General features: G+C 43.7%; 4 protein-coding genes across 4 annotated transcripts; 2 read left to right on the top strand and 2 right to left on the bottom strand.

Annotated features, from left to right (window-relative positions):
- Positions 1 to 7,174: 7,174 nt before the first annotated feature.
- PHALS_15014 (uncharacterized protein) lies at positions 7,175 to 7,486 on the top strand. Its single transcript, XM_024722334.2, has one exon. The coding sequence runs from the start codon at positions 7,264 to 7,266 to the stop codon at positions 7,456 to 7,458; it is 195 nt and encodes a 64-aa protein (XP_024573421.1). The 5' UTR covers positions 7,175 to 7,263; the 3' UTR covers positions 7,459 to 7,486.
- A 267-nt stretch (positions 7,487 to 7,753) lies between these two features.
- Positions 7,754 to 9,196, top strand: PHALS_04514 (uncharacterized protein; the record flags this gene model as incomplete). The annotated part of the gene is made up of 1 exon (XM_024722333.1): positions 7,754 to 9,196. One exon carries the CDS (start codon positions 7,754 to 7,756, stop codon positions 9,194 to 9,196), a length of 1,443 nt encoding a protein of 480 aa, XP_024573420.1.
- A 917-nt stretch (positions 9,197 to 10,113) lies between these two features.
- Positions 10,114 to 11,235, bottom strand: PHALS_04513 (uncharacterized protein; the record flags this gene model as incomplete). Its single annotated transcript, XM_024722332.1, has 1 exon — positions 10,114 to 11,235. One exon carries the CDS (start codon positions 11,233 to 11,235, stop codon positions 10,114 to 10,116), a length of 1,122 nt encoding a protein of 373 aa, XP_024573419.1.
- Positions 11,236 to 13,213: 1,978 nt separating this feature from the next.
- PHALS_04512 (uncharacterized protein) lies at positions 13,214 to 14,521 on the bottom strand (the record flags this gene model as incomplete). The annotated part of the gene is made up of 1 exon (XM_024722331.1): positions 13,214 to 14,521. One exon carries the CDS (start codon positions 14,519 to 14,521, stop codon positions 13,214 to 13,216), a length of 1,308 nt encoding a protein of 435 aa, XP_024573418.1.
- Between the last annotated feature and the right edge of the window lie 4,404 nt (positions 14,522 to 18,925).

Raw genomic sequence — 18,925 nt, 5'->3', positions numbered from 1 at the left:
AGTTTGCTCTGAACAATGCAGTGCATTCATCTACCGGCTATACGCCGCTCTACGTGAACGGGCTTAATTAATCATCGGTCCCGCTGACGCCGCCATCCCATGGTTCAAACCTTGGTGGGGGGAAAATAGCCGAATAACTAGCTGATGTCAGCCCCCTCACCGTGCGTAAAGAAGTCGTAGACTTCCTGACTGCTAGACTGATTATTTTACGACACGTTCGCGATGCGATGGCTGAAAGCAAAGACATGCAGAGGAAGAAGGAAGAGGAAATGTTGAGAACATTGAGGTCGAAAACTTGACTCGATTAAACGCTAAAAATCTTCTCACACATGCAGTTTCGGCTGTCTTTAAGACGAAGCTTCGTCCACGGTTTATCGGACTTCTTAAGGTCGTGGCCAAGTGAGGCTTAGCGTAATGCTGAACCTGCCGAGAAGGACGCACCCACCCGGTGTTTTATGTGGTCTCGCTTAAGCAGTACTGGGCGGGATCCGTGGCAAGTGAACGCGGAAGCTTCAGCGCCGGGGCGGCGCCCAGAGGCGCACGGCCACCCAGTAGTTAAATCAGCAGCAGGTTCGGAGCACGGAGTGCAACAACTTCCGTTTCCGATGGTGCAGAATGCTCCACCGTCACACGAAATGACGTATTCGCCTGCTCGACGGCTAGGATCCTCTCCGACAAAGCACGAAAACCCTCAACGTGAGGCAGTCGGTGCACACAGTGCTCCAGATTGTCGAGATCTTCCGCACAGCGGTCGGCGACCTCGGAGAGATGCTCGGCAAAGTGCTGATGACGACGGACTTTACTTTGTCCTCCAACGCTTGAAGAGCATCGCGAAATACCAGACAGCGATTGGCCAAGCAGTCATCATCCGCCGCCGACTCTACTGGATGAGATTGGTGTCCACTACCAATTGGAACGCCTTGTGAATCGACATCGTCGACGGGGTTTAACCCAATATTTTGTAAAATGGCGGGGATACCCGAACTCCGAGAGCTCGTGGGAATTTGAGGTACCACTTCGGCAAGACTGCTCAGACGTCGTAGACGCTAATGATCAGAAGGATCATGTCACTTCGCGTCGTCTAGCGCACCGCACTTCTTGGCAGTAGCCCGGGAAGCCGAAAGGCCATGAGCTGAGCTCAAGCTTTATCCCTGAGCTGCTGTGGTCGTAGACTCACCCGTGTGAGAGACCACAGAGCTCGCAGGAGCGTTCTGGATAGCTCCATATCCCGCAGGGAGACAATACGCAGAGAGTTGGCGTTGTGCCTGAGTTTGGCAAACTCAATTCGAAGATGGCGCTCAATGCGCACGTCCACTTTCTCGTGGCTTCGCTGTAAGTTAGACAGCGAAGACAGTTTCCGGTGCCGATGCACCCATCGCTCGGAGAGCTCATCGTCATCTGCCGCGGTTTCGCCAGGGGTGAGCACCACAGGGATGGTCCGCATTGCGTGAGCAGAAGCACCCCCTTTTCGAGCTCAAAGTCGAGCGCGGTACCGATCCAATGGGATCTCTTGGAGTATCAAAAAGCAAGCTCTCGGAGCTTTCCGCTGATCAAGTTTAGCTTGTGTAGTAGCCGGAGGCCCGACTACATAAACGCCTAACGATCGAGTGATCGCGTCTTTTGCTTCAATAGCGGGATCTACCGAGCGGAAGCCGTATTCCAAATGAGAATCCAAGACCAAACCGTGGATACGAGCGCAGGAGAGCCACCCTGTGAACAGCACACTCCAATTGCTGCTCCTGTGCCTCGTCGGGGCGATTGGTAATAATACCACTTCCCCGGAAGCCGATAAACCGGGGAATGGACATGTTGTCCGCAGGGTTTGAGCTGGGCTCACGTCGCGCCGTTGGCTAACTTCATCTTCCTCGTCATACCATCTTGGGAAAGGAGCAACCCACTCGTAGTCGACTTCCTCCAACTCCTCGACGAGAAAATACGTCGCCCAAGATGGGTGCGTTGTGTCGCGCCCAGTTGCCGAGGGCTTGGGATGTGCTTCCCGTGAAGCCGCGGACGTACTGTCCGGGGACCCTGTGCAGAAGAGAAAGAAGAGCTTTGACTGCGGGCGCACTCGCTATCAGCTAGGCTGGGTGTTTAGTCTGTCGTAGACACAGTGCTCATAGAGCGGCGAAGGTTTAAAGCTGTTCTGATGAACGTGAAGGTGCCTCAGACACGCAAGCCACGTATGAGGCGACCGTTAAATGCGAATTAAGGATATTCACAATTTTAATGGAAGAAAGTGTAACGGGATTTTACGTGCCCTTGTGAGAAAGAACGGGTCGCATAAGATTGTGCGACCGTACATAGGTATGCATAACAGTCAGTGAAATAACCCAGTGGCGTGGCCAAACCGTAACAAGAAGCCACCACGTGGCAGGATTGCCAGTAGTAATACATGTAATTATATTAATTAGGTATTACTATATTAATCAGGAGACCTAGAGTTTTAGATACTGGTGGCTCTGCCCAACTAAACAATTAAATACATTTTCATTCTTGAACAGAAATGTTCGTTTGTCTTGGTAAGGCTTTAATACTTTGAAAGAGCGGATGGCGATCCGCTACACTTGTACTTGTTTTTGGAAAGAACGTAAGGTTGGTAACCTTAGCTTAGCTTCCTCTACGTAAAGAGCTTTGGCAGCCCCGCTGCACATGTTGTGTGCCTCGTGCCGTATACTGTACTTGAGGCCTGCATCATGAGCAACCACCATATACATGCTGAGTGCAAAGTGGATCGGTGCTGGTTACAACACTCTTTGGTCTATTGCATAGATGTCTAGGAGTGCAACCACGCGCTTTGATAAAGTAGTGTCAAATATTCCTAACTCATCGCTTCCCAAATCTCTCCCTTCCGGAATGCAGCACTTATTACATCTGACGCGTAGGCTGTATATATCGTCACACAAATTGGTGACGTCATCGTCATGATAAGCGCTACTTCAAGTCATTGCGTATTTGCATTTTTGACGTCCCGGCTTGTATATTTCTCAAGATTATCTAAAGAAATGTGACCACGACGACGCTGTACACAACGTATGATCTGTAGATATTACAAAGATCTGAGAGCCTAACAAGTGCACCCTCAAATTGACGAGAGCATACTTCAAGGCAAAGCTCTCCTTGTTAAAACAAGAGATCGTCCCTACCAGTTTGAGCTGGTTGAGCTCAAATGCGATATACGCGCTTGTTCTTAAAATCTCTGCGTATGACGACATGGAATGGTCAATAACGATTGAAGACCCTCATGGATGCATGAGGATTCTATATGCCGCCTTCTCTAACGCACCTCGGCACCATCAGACATCTTTTTCAGAAAGGTTGTAGAGGGTCGAGTCATGTCGGCATAATCTACCCCAGACTTGTGCGAGAAATTGGCTACATCAAGTCACAACCTTTAATTCCTTTGGGGTAGAGATACTGGCAAACTACAAGGAGCTTTAATTTCGCGGAGTTGGCCCTCAGATCATGCTTATAATGAAGCAGGGATCTCGTCAGCGGTAAATACACAATTGGCTATATTGGCGGAAAGCTTATGGAAGCGCATACTCTCTAGCACTGCTAGCAAGTGTTGAATGAATCTCTCCACATTAATTTCCCCAAGCTATACAGAACAATGAGTAAATGTATCGTCGAAATAGGTTTGTGTTTAGGCACGATGTGGCCCAAACAGCTGCATCATCAGACGATATAATGCTCCCGTGTGACCGAGTCTCCCTGTAGCAGTAAGAATCACACACAGAGCCTCCTGTTTGACGTATTTATCGCAGCAAAAAGGATATTGCTGCCCTTTATTAGCAGTTGATAATATCCACTAAACAGGCCGAGAGCACCGAACAAAGTGCAAGCGACCATGCTGTTCTGTATCACGTCCTTTTCAAATTTTGTCATTGCGCCGGGATAGTGGGTGTAATTATTGAGTTAACATCAGCGCTCACAATTTGCCAATTTGCCACTTGCCATATACCTTCCGAGTAGAGAGACTAATTCCATAAATCTAACCCCGCTCCGTGTTCCGCACGTGAAATAGAGTTATCGTCATCATAATATATATCTAAAAAGGGCTATTGACGAGTGACGCAGTGTCCGTTTCCGTTATCCAAGTAAATCTCATCACGCACTCCCACACCCGGGGCAGTAACTGTCTCGTCACGACGCCGTGGCATTTTTCAACATAGGATGAGAACGATTTCTGGGGTCATTTTTGTTGGCTGCCCCACTCCTTGCCCTTAGTGGTCTTTAAGAGTCTGCAATAACAAATAGCGAGCTAGAATTCTTCTCCACTACCGAATGTACCCCACCGTGTTAGATTCTTTGCATTTTCCAGGGATAATTCGTTAAAGTATTCAAAGCTTCTACCAGAAGTAGTGATTGTGAAACTAAAACTCCTGGACCTACCCCGGCCACTTTGCTCACAATTTCATGCTGTTTACCCATAAATCTACTTTTTTCTGCGCGACGGACTTACGATGACTCAGCAGAAAGATCACATCGTGACAAGGGTAAATAATTCTACTTAATTCTATGATTAATAATTCTTATTATTTCTAGGGTCTCGTCATTCTACTCGCGACTTGCATGCGCACTTTGTCGATACCAGATTTAGCACATGAGACCGCGACACTTAACCTGCTGGCTCAAGTACCGCTTACAGCTATAATAAACCATAAAATTGGAGATACCCTCTGGGGACTACAAAATACAGTAGTCAATACTGTCTCGGTCGACAAACAGAAAAACGCAACATGCGATTGTTTCTATCTCCTATTTTTTAAACCCGGGGTTCAGTTCCAATTTCTTCCGATTTCTGTTCTATGTTCCAAGCAATTCTGAATATTCAGTTCAGACAAATCCGTGCCCTGCACCAAATCTGTATACGTGCCAGGAGCGTTTCAGTTTCCTGCCAGAAGGAGGTTCTTGAGCTGCCAAGGCCCCACCTGCGTGATTCCTAACGTTTTTGACCCCCATTCCATCCAAGACTTTTGGCTCTCAAGCCACTGCATGATAAGGATAAACTTCATCCTTGTATCCTTGTCCAGGATGAGGCAGCTTTAAACGAAGTCATAGTCCTCAAATTTGTCAAGATTTCAACAGAGCCTTCGACACTTCCGCTTAGATTCCCAGTAGGAAGAACACGAATTTCATATCCGTATATCAGCATATTCAAAGCTTTTGTGTACTGTCTACTCTTTTGACAATCGTGCGTCGTATGTAATTGCATGACGCTTCTACTGCTTGCTTGAAAGAGGTTGGACGGTTGCAAAAAGCCTCAATTCTAGTCGTCAAGATGCGCATTCTTAACACCTAAATATAATCTGCTAACTTTTATCTCGCTTGACGCGCGACCAAACACTTTGAAACGCACCCGATATACCCGGCAATGCGAGCATTAGCGACACGTTTCATTTCTTTTTTATGTTAAGATGAAGCACTGCACTTTAGTGCTTATTCTCGCACGCGGCATCATCGCTTGGAGACCACAAGCGCAGTGTATTGTTGCTTTGTCTGAAGCATGACCAAATTCATCACCATCACAACTTCGCTGATCGAGCGAGAGATACTATCTCCGTACTGAACTCGAAAGGGCTTTATACTTAACTTAAGTGGCCTAGCGGTGGGTTCAATCGGAGCCATGGATGTCGTCTGGGTATGACGCTCCTCGAAATGTCCACCAACAATAAAAATGTGCTGATGAGCACCTCCAGACGAGCGATTGCCATATCTGGCTTATGACCGCTAGTCCCTGGACTCCTTCGGGACTAACAAATCATATGAGTTTCTCAAGCGTCCCTAGATATCCCGGGAACGGTAGACATATTATACCTTTACAACCGGAAACGGTTTTTTAACGACTTGATCGTGGGATAGACTACAAGTGCGACTAATTGCAACGGGGCTGTCAGGCAGCTTGCATAGAGATAGTCTCCACGCAAAGAGTTAGCGTCAGATAATCGGACAGAGGTTTGGTTAGAATAATCATCCAGAAGCTGAACTGAGAGCCTCAGATGTAGCTATTACTCAGCTTGCTTGAGTGATATGTACTTAGGAGTGATGCTATTAAAAAAAATGCAGAAATATACGCTTCAAAATATCCAAATGTTATCTAACGTGTACCACGGATCTCTCCTTTGTGAATCTTCTTAGTACCAAATATAACTGACTGCAAGGCCTTTCTTCCTCTCACAAATTGATATAGAGCGAGTTGTCCAGCTACTTCTCAAAAACACGAGCGATTACTTTGACAATGAAAAAATAAAGTAGATAGAGATCCAGTGATACGAAAATCAGGTAAAGGGAGTACAGGAAAGGATTTGAAAGGATTCGACTATGAAATTTTTACTTTCTTGATGACAATGCTATAAAGGTAAAACTATAGCATTCGTTTACGTCATTTACTATTATTTCAATGTGCTCCCGGCATATGGAGGATTACATCAGATTTGCTTACATTGTCAGACATTGCATTTCGGGTCCGAATACGTAGAACTTAACCCTTCCGCTTAATGGTGCCAGATCGATCCAGTACTGTCACAAGAGATTGTGAGACAGAGCACCTGGGAATTTCCTACGCACATATCTATATCTACCAGATACCTGTAATGAAAACAGACACAGGTCAGTATTTAGGTAATCGAATGAAGCTATGGCTACTAAGTCATCTGTAATATAGTCGAACAATCGTGGAACGTGTGAGGTACGGGAACAGTGTTCATCGTAGCAAACTTAATGTATTGTAATGAGTAAGATCATCTAATCATATGGACGCTGGAGTATGTTGTACCTAATATTGTTCAAAACACATTGAATGTAACTTCAAGTACTCTTTAAGTGATGAGTACTTTCACATGCTTAATCTCAAATCTTTCATTGCTCATGTTGTAAGTATTGTTTCGAAATCATGTTGTGGTGATCTCTAGGGTTTAGACGTAGTGTAGTTGACGCTCCTCCGACATCACTTTGAGTAACGCAAACATCCCCTACACGCCTTTTTGATATACTAACGTGGTCATCAAGGTTACTGTCTAACATCTGGTTGGCTACGATGATATCAAATGTGGAACCAGGATCACAGACTAAGATAAGAGCCGCATGTTTATCTGTGCTATTCTGTCGCCACAATCAACGATACGTTTACGCATACTACTTACTACAAAGCACATTGCGGAATCAAGTCATCATTCTCTAATTAGTGATGCATGATTTCGTCCTAATACTTTTCTATACTTTTGTACAAGTAAAGTTGGCAGGTTTGTAAAAAACTGGGCAGTGATGGGAAATCCAATCGAGATAGCCGTAAGCGCGTCAATCTTTACTACTCAAGGTTACAGCAGAAGCAAGATTCTCTTACCGGATGTTTGCCAGCTTGAAAAAATTCGCATCAGACACAGGTGTTTGTCTTATCACTCCCATCAGTTGGTACCATACTTGCTGCACCACCAATTCGCACATCTCATCATATTTTAGTCAAACTAAAACGTGTGCCGTACCAGAAGTCTTACCTAAAAATCAATGACATCGTTGAATACAAATCGTGGTACGTCAGCCTTCTGTCCGTCTAGTCGTCAAGCGCGGGACGTTATAGATCCACACACTAAAAATACTACTATAGTCATTCCTCAAGTGCCACATACAAAGACCTACACTTTACAATCTATATCTCGTCTGATCCCTGTTGAGAAAGCAGGACCACTTTCATGTAGACTGCAAGGGATTACTCCATCCCTTCAAGTTTCAGCTTTTGTAGAGTAATCACAGTTTTATGGCTCTACTAATAAATAAAGCCAATCTCCAAGCCAGCGATATTCCAATTATTGCGTCGCGCATGGCACATCCAATTGCGTTTCATGACGCACCCATGTCTCCGCTTAGTGGAGGCCTAAACGACGACCTACTTGCTGCACTGGACGAGATGCTAGGCGTTACTTCGGACGCACCTTCGACGCTTGATCCCTTATCGCTGGACACAAATGTCCCTGCCGAAGTCTATGAAAAATCAAAGTTACCACATTTGTACGACAAGTCGATTGAGAATCGAATTCCTGTGTCTATGACTGTTGTACAACCTCAATCAGAGCCACAAGAAAACGATATTCGCTTGACACCATATCTAGCGGCCAAGCCGCATCGACGCAAACGTCCCAAAGACGAGCTTAATTACCTTCGTGCAACTGTGGCTCATTTGGAAGCGCAACTGAAGAAACTCAATCAGTCAACGAAACGAGAGTTTTTCGTTGGTAATAACGGTAGCGAATTGTTTGCGCGCTGGAAGCAGGTTGCTGAAAGACAAAAGGATGAAGCAAACAAGACGGTGATTGAAAATCTCAAATTACGTGCGATGTTGAAGGCTCAACTCGAAATTGCACATCGACTCGAAAGTGCCATTACTGAGCAACAAAACGAAGCGATGACATCCGCTAGTCCATGGAATTCATTCAACGTTGGAGGACTTGATGTCCATGCGCCTTACGAAAACACTGGTAATCGCCCGCGCGCACCAAGTATCACAGACGACTACTTGTTTGCAGAGCTGAATGACACGCTTGAGGAACAGTATGCTCAAGTTGATGCCGTGCTGGAAGCAAGCGGACTTGCGAATGTCAATAGCGAATTTTTAAGTAAAATTCAGCCCAAGCAAGATGCCAAAGGTATTTTATTTTCTTACAGAGAAGTCCGTCTGTTGCCATTCTCCATGGTCACTGTGGCTCGAGTTTTGTGGTCATTTTTGCTTCTCAATAGTGGCGATTTACCCGGTAGCATTCAGACTCGTATCCTCAGCGATGACCATATAAATATTACGTTCGTCGACACGATCCAGCTTTCTAAATCCCGTAACACAAAAGTGAATACTCGACTTGCCTTACGTCGATTTAGTGAGGCGAATCGCGTCGTGGTCGTTTGGAGTAGCTATTTGGAGATTGCAGGGTCTGTTTTCGTGCGTCTTCGTGAAAAAGGATTTAATGTCACTTCGACTTTTAACTTTCTCGGTGGAAGCGATGGTATCTCTTCTCTAGGCAGTATCCTGCGTGCTGTGGTCGATATTAAGCCCGAGAGGGTAGTTTTCAAGACCGGAAGTGACGCTAAAAGTCATTTTGAAGAAATGACCGACCTCATTCTCAACACGTACCATCGCAATTTTGGTTTGATCAAACAATTGATCGAAAACCTTCTTTTGAACGATCTGTTAGCTACTTCGGCTTCATGATTTTGTGCTTTATTGGATACAAATCCTTTTGTCATGCACGAATTATCACTCATTAGCCTTTAGTATGGTACCAATGAAATTGTGTAAGCTTTACTTAAATCAATATAATGTAGTCTTTAGCTATAAATGTTCGTACGCCTTAATGAGCAACAACAGTGACGAAACATGTCAACAATTGATAGAAAATCTTCGTTTCAACGATGTTTGACTTCGTCATGATTTTGTGCGGATTACGGCTACTGGATACAAATCCTTTTGTTATGCACGCATTACTTTGATCAATATAATGTAGTCTTTAGCTTAAAAATATACGAAGATTGATAAACGTTGAGAAAGCATAAACAATTAGAAAATTGTTGTCAACCAAGTCCGTAATCTCCGTAATCTTGATCACGCCCGTAATTTCGATGGTGAAGAATATCGCTAGAATATATATCGCCTCTTCATCGATACCACGAGAAGAAAAGCAGTGCAGTTGAATGGTTCAAGAGTAGGATAGACACTCATGAAATAAGTTTATTATGACAAGAGTCAAGGTTTAGCCTTGACACGTAGCAAGTAGTGGTGTTTAAACGGAATCGTAAAAGTTATTGTCGTTTTATGACTCAATCACTTTCGGTGCTACTTAGTTCATCGTACGGTGTACAGTTGTGTCTATGTATTTAACAAACGTCAGAATTTACCGAAAAGAGGCAGTAGGTTACACTGGACTAAAGTGCGGCCTAGATATTACAAGCATACTACACGGTCACACACAAGAAAAGAGCCGAAGGTTTAGAATAGACGGCAATGTGACGTTTGAGGCTCAAACAATTGTCGAGGCGAATCGTAAGATTGTCTAACACATTTACATGAAAGACTTCAAAAATTAAAATTTAGCGCAAATGTATTATTTTAAAAAGCATTATTGTATTTGTTTACAAAATAGTTCCTCGATCTCTTGCTGCAGCTATAGCTGCAAGCTGCGCTCTTACAGCCATCACAACTCGAAACGAGTCGCGATTGTAGCACGAGATAATTACATCTGCCATCTCTTCAATGTCCTTCAGATTAATCTCCGGGTCCACAGGTGTAAAGCGAACAACTGTGCGTAAAATACAACCTTGTCCTCTAGGGCTGCCATCCAAAGTCATGGGCTCGACAGAGTGCCACAATCGTTTTAGAAGTCGTATGTGTTTCGCCCCGGCGTACTCATTAAAACTTGACCAGTTAATGACTGTCCGGAAGGGTGTGACGACAAACCATAACAAATGTCGCGCAGTAACTTGCGCTGGGAGTGAGCCCGGAACTTCCACTCTATCTAGTGTAACAACTTGCGAAAATGCATCCTGTGTGTAGAATTTCTGGCAGTGATGAGACGGACCAACATTTGCTCCATGCGATAGACTGTGGCGCAAAGCACTAACAACGTCTTCCACGGAAAACGGGAGCACACGAACGTCATTATGTTGGAAATATACGCCTTCTGCGTCCCGATGAAATTCAAGCTTTGCAGAGTACGGATGATAGATTCGTGCAATGCCGCTTGCGTCCAAAACCTTATCTACAGCTGCGTACTGCAATTCCTTCTCTTCGTCCAACAAAGCAAACACCAACTCATCTGATGCAGCGGTACTATTAGGCCAGCAAACTTTACGTGCTCGTAATCGCATATTTTCGTCAAGCGCGTTTTGTAGAGCCTTGGCCACATAAAAATAACTCGCAACCATATTCTTCAGTCGACGATTTTCTGCATAAGCAGCCGCTAACTTTCGCTCATGACTCGCCTCCGAAACTTTTTGAAGCATTTCAAGTTCTTTCTTCCCTTTACCGCCTTCACCAGTGCTCAACAACTTTGATTTAGAGCCCGGATGGCTTAAAGTCTCAAGTAAACTCTCAAGCACAGCAATTTCATCTTTTAAGTACTTAAGTTCATCGTTTGGACGTTTACGCCATCTAGTCTTGGAGCGAGTATACGGAAATGGATGCTCATTTTGATCGTATGAGGGTTGACTCCGCACAAGGTCACTGTTGCAAGCACTCGATATGTTGTGTTCCATAAGAAATGTGTTTGTCGATTAGATGATAGAAACCAAGTCTGATCCGGATAAAAATAAACGATTATTAATACACTTAGAATTAAAAAAACTATGCGGCATTTTCTAGAAGTAAAATCATATGCTACGTTACAAAGCCGGTTTATACCCAAAAATAGCATATCAAAACTAGAATTAGTTTACAGATTGAATAATAATGCTTGCTTGCTAAACCTAAGCTGTGTGATGACTCAACACTTATCACCGTCCTCGACAGCAAGTAGAAACGCAACGGTATATGCTAAGTGTCAGCGCGTAGGGCAAACACAAGGCCAACTGCTTAGATAGAATGTGAAGTTAGCACGATTCACCAAAGAGGACGATAAACTTTTTGTCACTGCCAACAAATTTATATCATTTAGACGTTTAGGCCGACTAGAGATGCAGAAGATTAATAAATTTGCTTTAGAAATTTACGCCCATTTTCAAGGTAATAAATTAAAAGGAGGAGAAAACATTTGCTATTTTTATCTACACCTTATTACTAATATGTCAAAGCTTGTAAATTGAATGCTGAATTATATCTTTCGTCCAATTTTCGCTTAGACGCATTATATCTTTGAGCGCAACGTCAATGCTACAATGGGTTGTCTACGCTCCATCAAAAAAAAGAATATACCTGCACTAATGATTCTTGACTGCAATTTGTATTACCTTCACCCTAAATAATCAGAAGCCTTCGGAAGTTCTGGTCTTATTTGTAAGCGTTAACGTCGAACTATAGTTATGTATAGCAAGCAATTGACAAACATTGCAACAAATATACCTTACGCCAAGCCGTCCAGGAAGTGAAAGCAAACAAAATTCTATCTTTGAGAATAGAAGGAAGGGCCGGTGGCTATGATACATGTCTTCACCGAGGTTGTTCTGCTTTAAAAAATATTAAAATATCGGTGCTTCACAAAGTGCCACTGTACATATCAATCACCTCGATTACTATATTCTCGCGATTATTTTTGCCAAGTATCAAACAAATATCCGATGAAGTCTTACTTTTGAACATACTGGAAGTTTGCTGGCAATGATGCTTATTCTTGGAGATGAATACGCAACGTATGTCTTAGATTCGTGCTGAAAGCTGTCCACAAGAAAAACAACGTACTGACGTTAGTAGCGTTGCCTAAATGATGCATCTTGCTGTTTACAACGCTCAAGCTCACCTTTAAATCTGTGCGATTGACGATCATTCGCATCTTTGGATATTGTAGTGATAGTCTACCTTAATCTATGGCTGTATCAGTGTACTACCACAGGACTGCTTGTATTTATGACAAGATTCTTATAATAACGCAACGTATGTGATTGGTTCGTGTGAACGTCGGCAAGACAAACAATCTACTTTCTTGCCGAGATAATGCATCTTCCCGATAACAACACGCTGTAGCTCGTCGTCTGTCGCATTTACGCGATTGATGCGTTATGATAGCTGTTGACAGCGTAGTGATAGTTTTGTTCTATCTTTCGCAGCATCAGTGTACCAAGAGCTGCTTGAAGTCATGACAAGCTGCTTATACTTGGTCATGAAAATGCAATCCGTTTGGTGGATTTGTGTTCAACAACTATCATCGAGGCTAACGATCCACCGTCGTTATTCTTGTTGCCTTTAATGATACATTTAGCTGTCTCAAACACGCTGTAGCTCGGATGTTAACTTCTTCACTAGCTGTATTCTTAATTTATCAATACGACACGATTTTACCAAACTACTGACATATTTTCGATATTTAAGTTCCTATGATAACTTTTAGCAATACTGGCGAACTAATGGTGTGTATGCAAGACATTTAATGTAAGGTAGTAGCTCGTAGCAATTCTGAGTGAATCGTTTGCTCAAAGGTGTCTGAATTGTGCTGAAATATGGACGTCGTGACTCAACAAAGTCGCACTTATACAATGACTTGGAAATGAGCGTCATATTGAAAAAAAAACGAAAGTGTTCTTTCTAGCTTAAATTTACGGGCCTATTGAGTAGAAAATGGAAGTATAATTTCGAAATGACAGGAGAAAACTTCTTCGAAGTTACCGATGATGCCAGAATAAAAGTCCAATAATTCTTACCGTTCAATAATTGCAGCAGAATCTCCTCTGCTTTCTGCATGCCACTTCCATTTTGCCATTCCCAAAATGCAATCCAGTCCAAAAATAATTTATTTGCTAACAAATTCGTTTTGAGACTGAGAATATCAGATTCCCAGTCTTCAATCACATGAATAAACGCTCTGAAATAAAGACCTTGTTCATTGCCCTGTTCACGCATCATATACAGCAATTTGGCCAACGGTATCCAACCAATCAAACTTACTTTGTTCAAGGCAGCATTGGCGTCTTGATGAAAAGCTCTTCTGAAAGTACCACTTTTTAGGTAATTGGCAGCAATACTAGTTGTCAAATGGTATGATTCGGATGGAATGAGCCCATCCAGCAAGTCTCCAAGAAAAATAGTGTTCTCCACTTTGAACTGCTCGAGTACAGTTTCGGCCCACACCTTCTGGTTCTCCTCGATCGCTCTCATTTTATTCAGTAACACATGGAAGGGATCGCGTTCAATCCGTTTAGCAAATTTATACCAATTGACGACGTCCTTGCTCATGATAAACTCTCTGGGGTGAGTGATTTCGTCAAGTTCCATAAGAAAGAACATCTTGTCTGGGGACACGGTAAGCTTGAGCTTATCTAATGCGGCATGTAATACGCGATCTCCATAATAGTCAGTATTAGCACGTTCGTTCATCAAAATAGACAGAGCTGGCTTGATGTTCTGTTTCTCCATTAGCTGTGAAGACAAGTGTTCAATCGCTAACTCCTGCTTCTCTTTGTTTAGCCCGTGAAGCAAACATAGCAGACTTTCCGATTGTCTTATGGCTTGTGGAGTGATAGACCTAATTAACCGATTAATCGTGTTTGTAAGCGACTGACCCTTAAGACCTCTATCGATCACTTTCTTTTGGTTCTCCGTGAGTCGTTTTCGTAGTCGAAGAAGCGTCTTAAAAAATTTTGGGGTTTGTAGCCAAGGTAGAGCCCCTCCGATGGCTTTAGAGTCCGCAAATTTTGGTCCTCGCTCCTCAAGAGAATCATACTCATCATATGCTGTCGACCGCGTGTCCAATTGTATGGTACTATTCGGATGGGCGACCAAAACACGGGGATTCACGACTGCTGCTATAGCAGTAACTACAGTCATGTGTAATGCCATACTCGATAGAAAAACCAGATTATAGCGGTAAAGCAGCTGAAGCTTGGCGATCATCATTTCGTCCTTTTCAATAAGAAGGTCGAGTGGAAGTATCTATCTTACCAAACTAGTCAAATTTTAGTAAAAACAATGTGACTTTAAGTCCCAATCTGGGTACATCACACCTTAGCAAGCGTAAGTTTTCGTGTTCCGCACAAAAGAGGCTAATCCAGCCATCTGCTTATGTCTTTCTCCGAATATTTCTTCATAGTCATCACTGATAACTTCTTTCAGCTTCGTGAGTTGTTATTTAGTGGAGAGATCGAATCTTATGTAACAGTGCAAGGCAATAGAGACTTTTTGAAGTACAAATTAGAAAAATTCTATAGAATAAGAGTAAGAGATTGATGGAGGGAAAAAGTTTAGGAAACTTGAGCAGCTGACTAGGTCAGCCAGCATTTTTTTGCACAGCACGCATCAGAGTTCAAATAATCGAGACACGACTGCTTACCTCCGACAACAACTCTTTTAAGACTAGCACTATATCATTATGAGCGTGTAGATTTGAATGCCCTTGCAGAGAGCCCTGCACAGTATGAGTGGCCAGACCTAATGACGCTACGGGTAAGTTCAGGTTCCTACTAGCCTAATAATTATATTTTTTTCTTGCCAGAACGCGTAGGAAGTGGAACATCCGGAAAAGATATCCTTGTGCAAAAAGAAGACAGTCAGTACCTCTGTCTTCGAAGATGCCAGGTTAGGTCGAGGTTCGGTTTTAATTAGACAACTCTACATAAGTCTAGAAAAAGTGTTGGATATGTGATGTACATGGGAAATTGTAAGCTTATGCGCAAGATTCATTCATCGTATCTGATATAAATATCAAAACATTTTGATTATATAGGGCAACATCCATAGTAAAGTCCGCAAGCTGAAAGAATGAAGAAATTTCAAAGCTGGTTGCCGAAGTACTCGTTTCTTGACATTATTCTGGCATATCGTAGCTGAACGTATGACAACGTCGATACGCCAACGACAAACGGAGGGGATTGGGGTCTCTCAGTTGAGAAAATTTATACCATTTGACAACGTCGTCCTGCCCAAAATAAACTCTCTAGCGCTGGCAGGTTCGTAGAGCTGTAGATGTCGAGTGGTGACGTGATGCTCTTAACCTTCTTTAAGACCAAATACAATGAGCGATCGCCAAACTTATGAGAGTTGATAAGTGGTTCATTGATCATTATAGATAAAGACTTGCTTAAGGTTTCTTTCTTTCTTAACTATGTGATCGCAAAGTCCAGTTTCCATTCGTCTTGCTGGCAAAGCCACCACAGCAAGCACCCATATTGTCGTATGGCTTTCGGCGTAATAGGTTTGACAAATTTACTTATCGCGATTCAACCGTTACACTGTTTGTATTTCCATTGATCACTTTTTCTTTTTATCCGCTGTAATGATATGGACCTTGTCTGAAATCTTCTCTTCTGTGGATTGTAGCCACACCAATTTCTCTTTGATTGCTTCAATGGCCGCAAGTTTAGTCCTCGCTCCTCAACAAATTTATACTTATTACGTGCTGTCGACTGCATGTCTGTTTGTATGGTACCATTGGGATTAGCGGCAGAAACGCCGAGATCCACGACTTCTGCTGTACCAGTCACTAGAGTTGTAAGTAATGTCGATATCGACAGAAAAATCAATCAAAGAAGTGAATTTGCTTAAGTTTAGCAGTTCTTTTCAAATATAAACGGTACGTGGAGGCATCTATAAGCATCCGGTCAGTGAAGTATGTCTGTCAGAATCGTCTTACTTGAAGCAACAAATTTCGAAATGCATAGCTAGAAACTTTATGACGTATTGAAATGTATCAGATCGAAGAAATGCTTCTTAATCTGCTATTACATTAACCTACAATGTTCAGATCTATCGATGTGAGATGCTCATCGGATCGGACTAATATGTCAAGACATCAAGTCATTGTAAGCATCTTGGTCTTGAAAGGTGCCATGAAGGGCGTAATTGTTTACTTATCTATGTTAACAGCATGTGCACTCAACTCTTCATCAGGCGAAAAAAGTTTCCAGCTAATTCAACACCAGAATGATAAAATGTCTCCGTACAGCAGCCGCTTCAGTAGCGTAGTAGCATTTTTAATTTCCCGTTCCATGTCCTATCTCTTTGCAATCGACTCAAAGCAGTATTTGTCGATCTCATCGACCAAGAAACATCTGACTGACCGAATACTGAAGTACATTGATTGCGATAAATGCACCCAAATATCTTGTTAGCCTTGGAGCCCGCCATCGTGTTGGACGCAAGACGATGGCGAGACCATAAACAAATCTCAAACTCATCTGCCATCCGCCTAGTAGCGGTATACGCTACACGAAATCTTGGGCTCCTTGGTGGCTGATAATCGCGCATGTCTCGCATGATGAATGCACTGCCCGCAACGACGGCAAGATCTGGTCATGAGTGCTGGCAAGCTGCCTAAAGTCCTATGAGAAGACTTTTGTACCTCGCTTGATGATTGATTGCCGCGGGGAGCATAGACCTTTGCGGTGTCCCAAGATACTCCGGCTGTGGAGGTTTGTAGACACAGCGCCTCTGAGGCGATTGTTGCAAAGTGAGGCACTATCAAAGAACAATATATACGTCACTGCGGGAAGTGGGGTAGGTGGTACGATTAAGGTGTATCGAGCATCGAATCGGGGATGACGCATGAGCTTCTTGTAGCAATTGATCATACGCTTTGATTTACTCCAAAAAAATTCCAACTAACATGAGCGTGTCGTCACTTGCCAGCTAGAACGACCGATAAGAATTATTCCCTTCTTGACAAAGTGCTACTTGCTAAAAATATGGCCTTGTCAAGTTCATGAAGCACCTACTTCGCTCTCGATAATTTGAAGTCGATAATGATCATCCGATCTTGCGCAAGCGATGTCGTCACTAAATCACTCACCACGAAAGGCAAGATGGTTACCCTACTTTATGGAGTATAAGTATTGGTGGGATGTAAGTCGGGCCGCCAGTCTAAAGGGAAGGAGGATTTCATTTGCATCACTATCAAACTACCATGTTGGTGACGTCGCAGATCGATGAGGCGATATAAACCGCGTAGGAGTCAGACGCAGCATGTGTTGCAATTGATAAAATTCTGAAAAGTGTGCGGAGCTGTAATGAATCGAGGCTTGCTTCATCCCAGCACTACTCTCAAGAAGTCATGGTTTTATACGGGGTTCACGTGCCCTTATGTATTGAGTATGAGCTACACAAGATGATATGACAGCACGAGACGTGCATGATGGGACCACACACCCAAACAAGACTACGGTACGGGGCTAGTTAGCCAGTAGTTATGCATGTATTTGGATTTTACTATATATTTCGTTAATTTAGGAAAATCTAAACTCTAGCGTAGGATAAAAATATTTATAAAAATCAGTTTCGATTTTGAACAGAAGTGTTCGTTTGCCTTAGTAAGGCTTTTTAGTACTTTTAGAGGCAGCGGATTGTGATCCGCTGCACTAGTACTAGGTTCTTGTAAAGAACGAAAGGTCGGTGTTCTAAAGACGCTTCCTCAAGCGCAATGCTACGGTAGCCCCGCTGCACTTGGTAGCACTTGTAGTCAATGAACACCTGAGTCGTTTCGAGGATGAAGGGATTTTCCTCTTTGCCCCAGGGCATGCAAGACGGGCTTGATAAGCTGATGTCCTTGCTTGGCCCTGAGTGCGTGCAACACCTTTTGGCACAAGGCCCCAAGGCGATCGATGCGCGTCTAGAGGCGTTTTAGAATTTTTAAAACGCGCTGCTAGAGCACCTGCAGCAGAAGATGTCTGCATCTTTTGCGTCTATGATGCCACCGTCGGTGACGGATGACTTCCCCCGACCTAAGCCGCTCCTGGTGAGCGTTAAGGTTTTTGAGGGGAAGAATGGAGAGAATCTCCTGCTTTGGGTGAGGGAGGTCGAGATGGCCATCGCATCCGCCATGCTCCAGATCGAGCAACAGCGCATGGCGCTAGCCATCTTAAAGCTCGGTTGTCGAGCGCGAATGGGCACTGACGTGCGGCACTTCGGTCGGAGCTGCGTTTCTCTCCTTGGCAGAGCTAAAATTGCAGCTCTCCCGAGTATTCTCGCCGCCTAATCAGACTTATCGCGTGCGATATTGTTTCCTTGCCGTCCGACAGGGCAACAAGGAATTGGTGGGTTTTGTCCAAGAGTTGCGAACTCTCATTGCCGGGATGGCAGCAGATCCCCTCCCGGAGGCGGTCACAGTGACCGTGTTATGGAAGGCCTCCGCTCTGGCGTGGCCAGAATGGAAGTCTTCCGTGTGCATCTGTCCTCATTCGAAGAGGCGATGAATGTGGTATTGAATGTCAAATTCAATTTCAAGTTGGCACGACTTGGCTGAAATGCACACCCAACAGCTCGTCGAGCGGGCCTATGCCCGTGCTTCTCAGCTATGCTGAGGATGAGGGG

Source organism: Plasmopara halstedii (genome assembly GCF_900000015.1).
Source record: "Plasmopara halstedii genome assembly, contig: Scaffold_262, whole genome shotgun sequence".
Classification (NCBI taxonomy): Eukaryota; Oomycota; class Peronosporomycetes; order Peronosporales; family Peronosporaceae; genus Plasmopara; species Plasmopara halstedii.
This window is presented reverse-complemented; position numbering and strand designations above follow the sequence as displayed.

Bases quoted from the DNA above. Each gene is read 5' to 3' on its own strand.
- PHALS_15014 (XM_024722334.2), top strand. From the start codon at position 7,264: ATGGGAAATCCAATCGAGATAGCCGTAAGCGCGTCAATCTTTACTACT.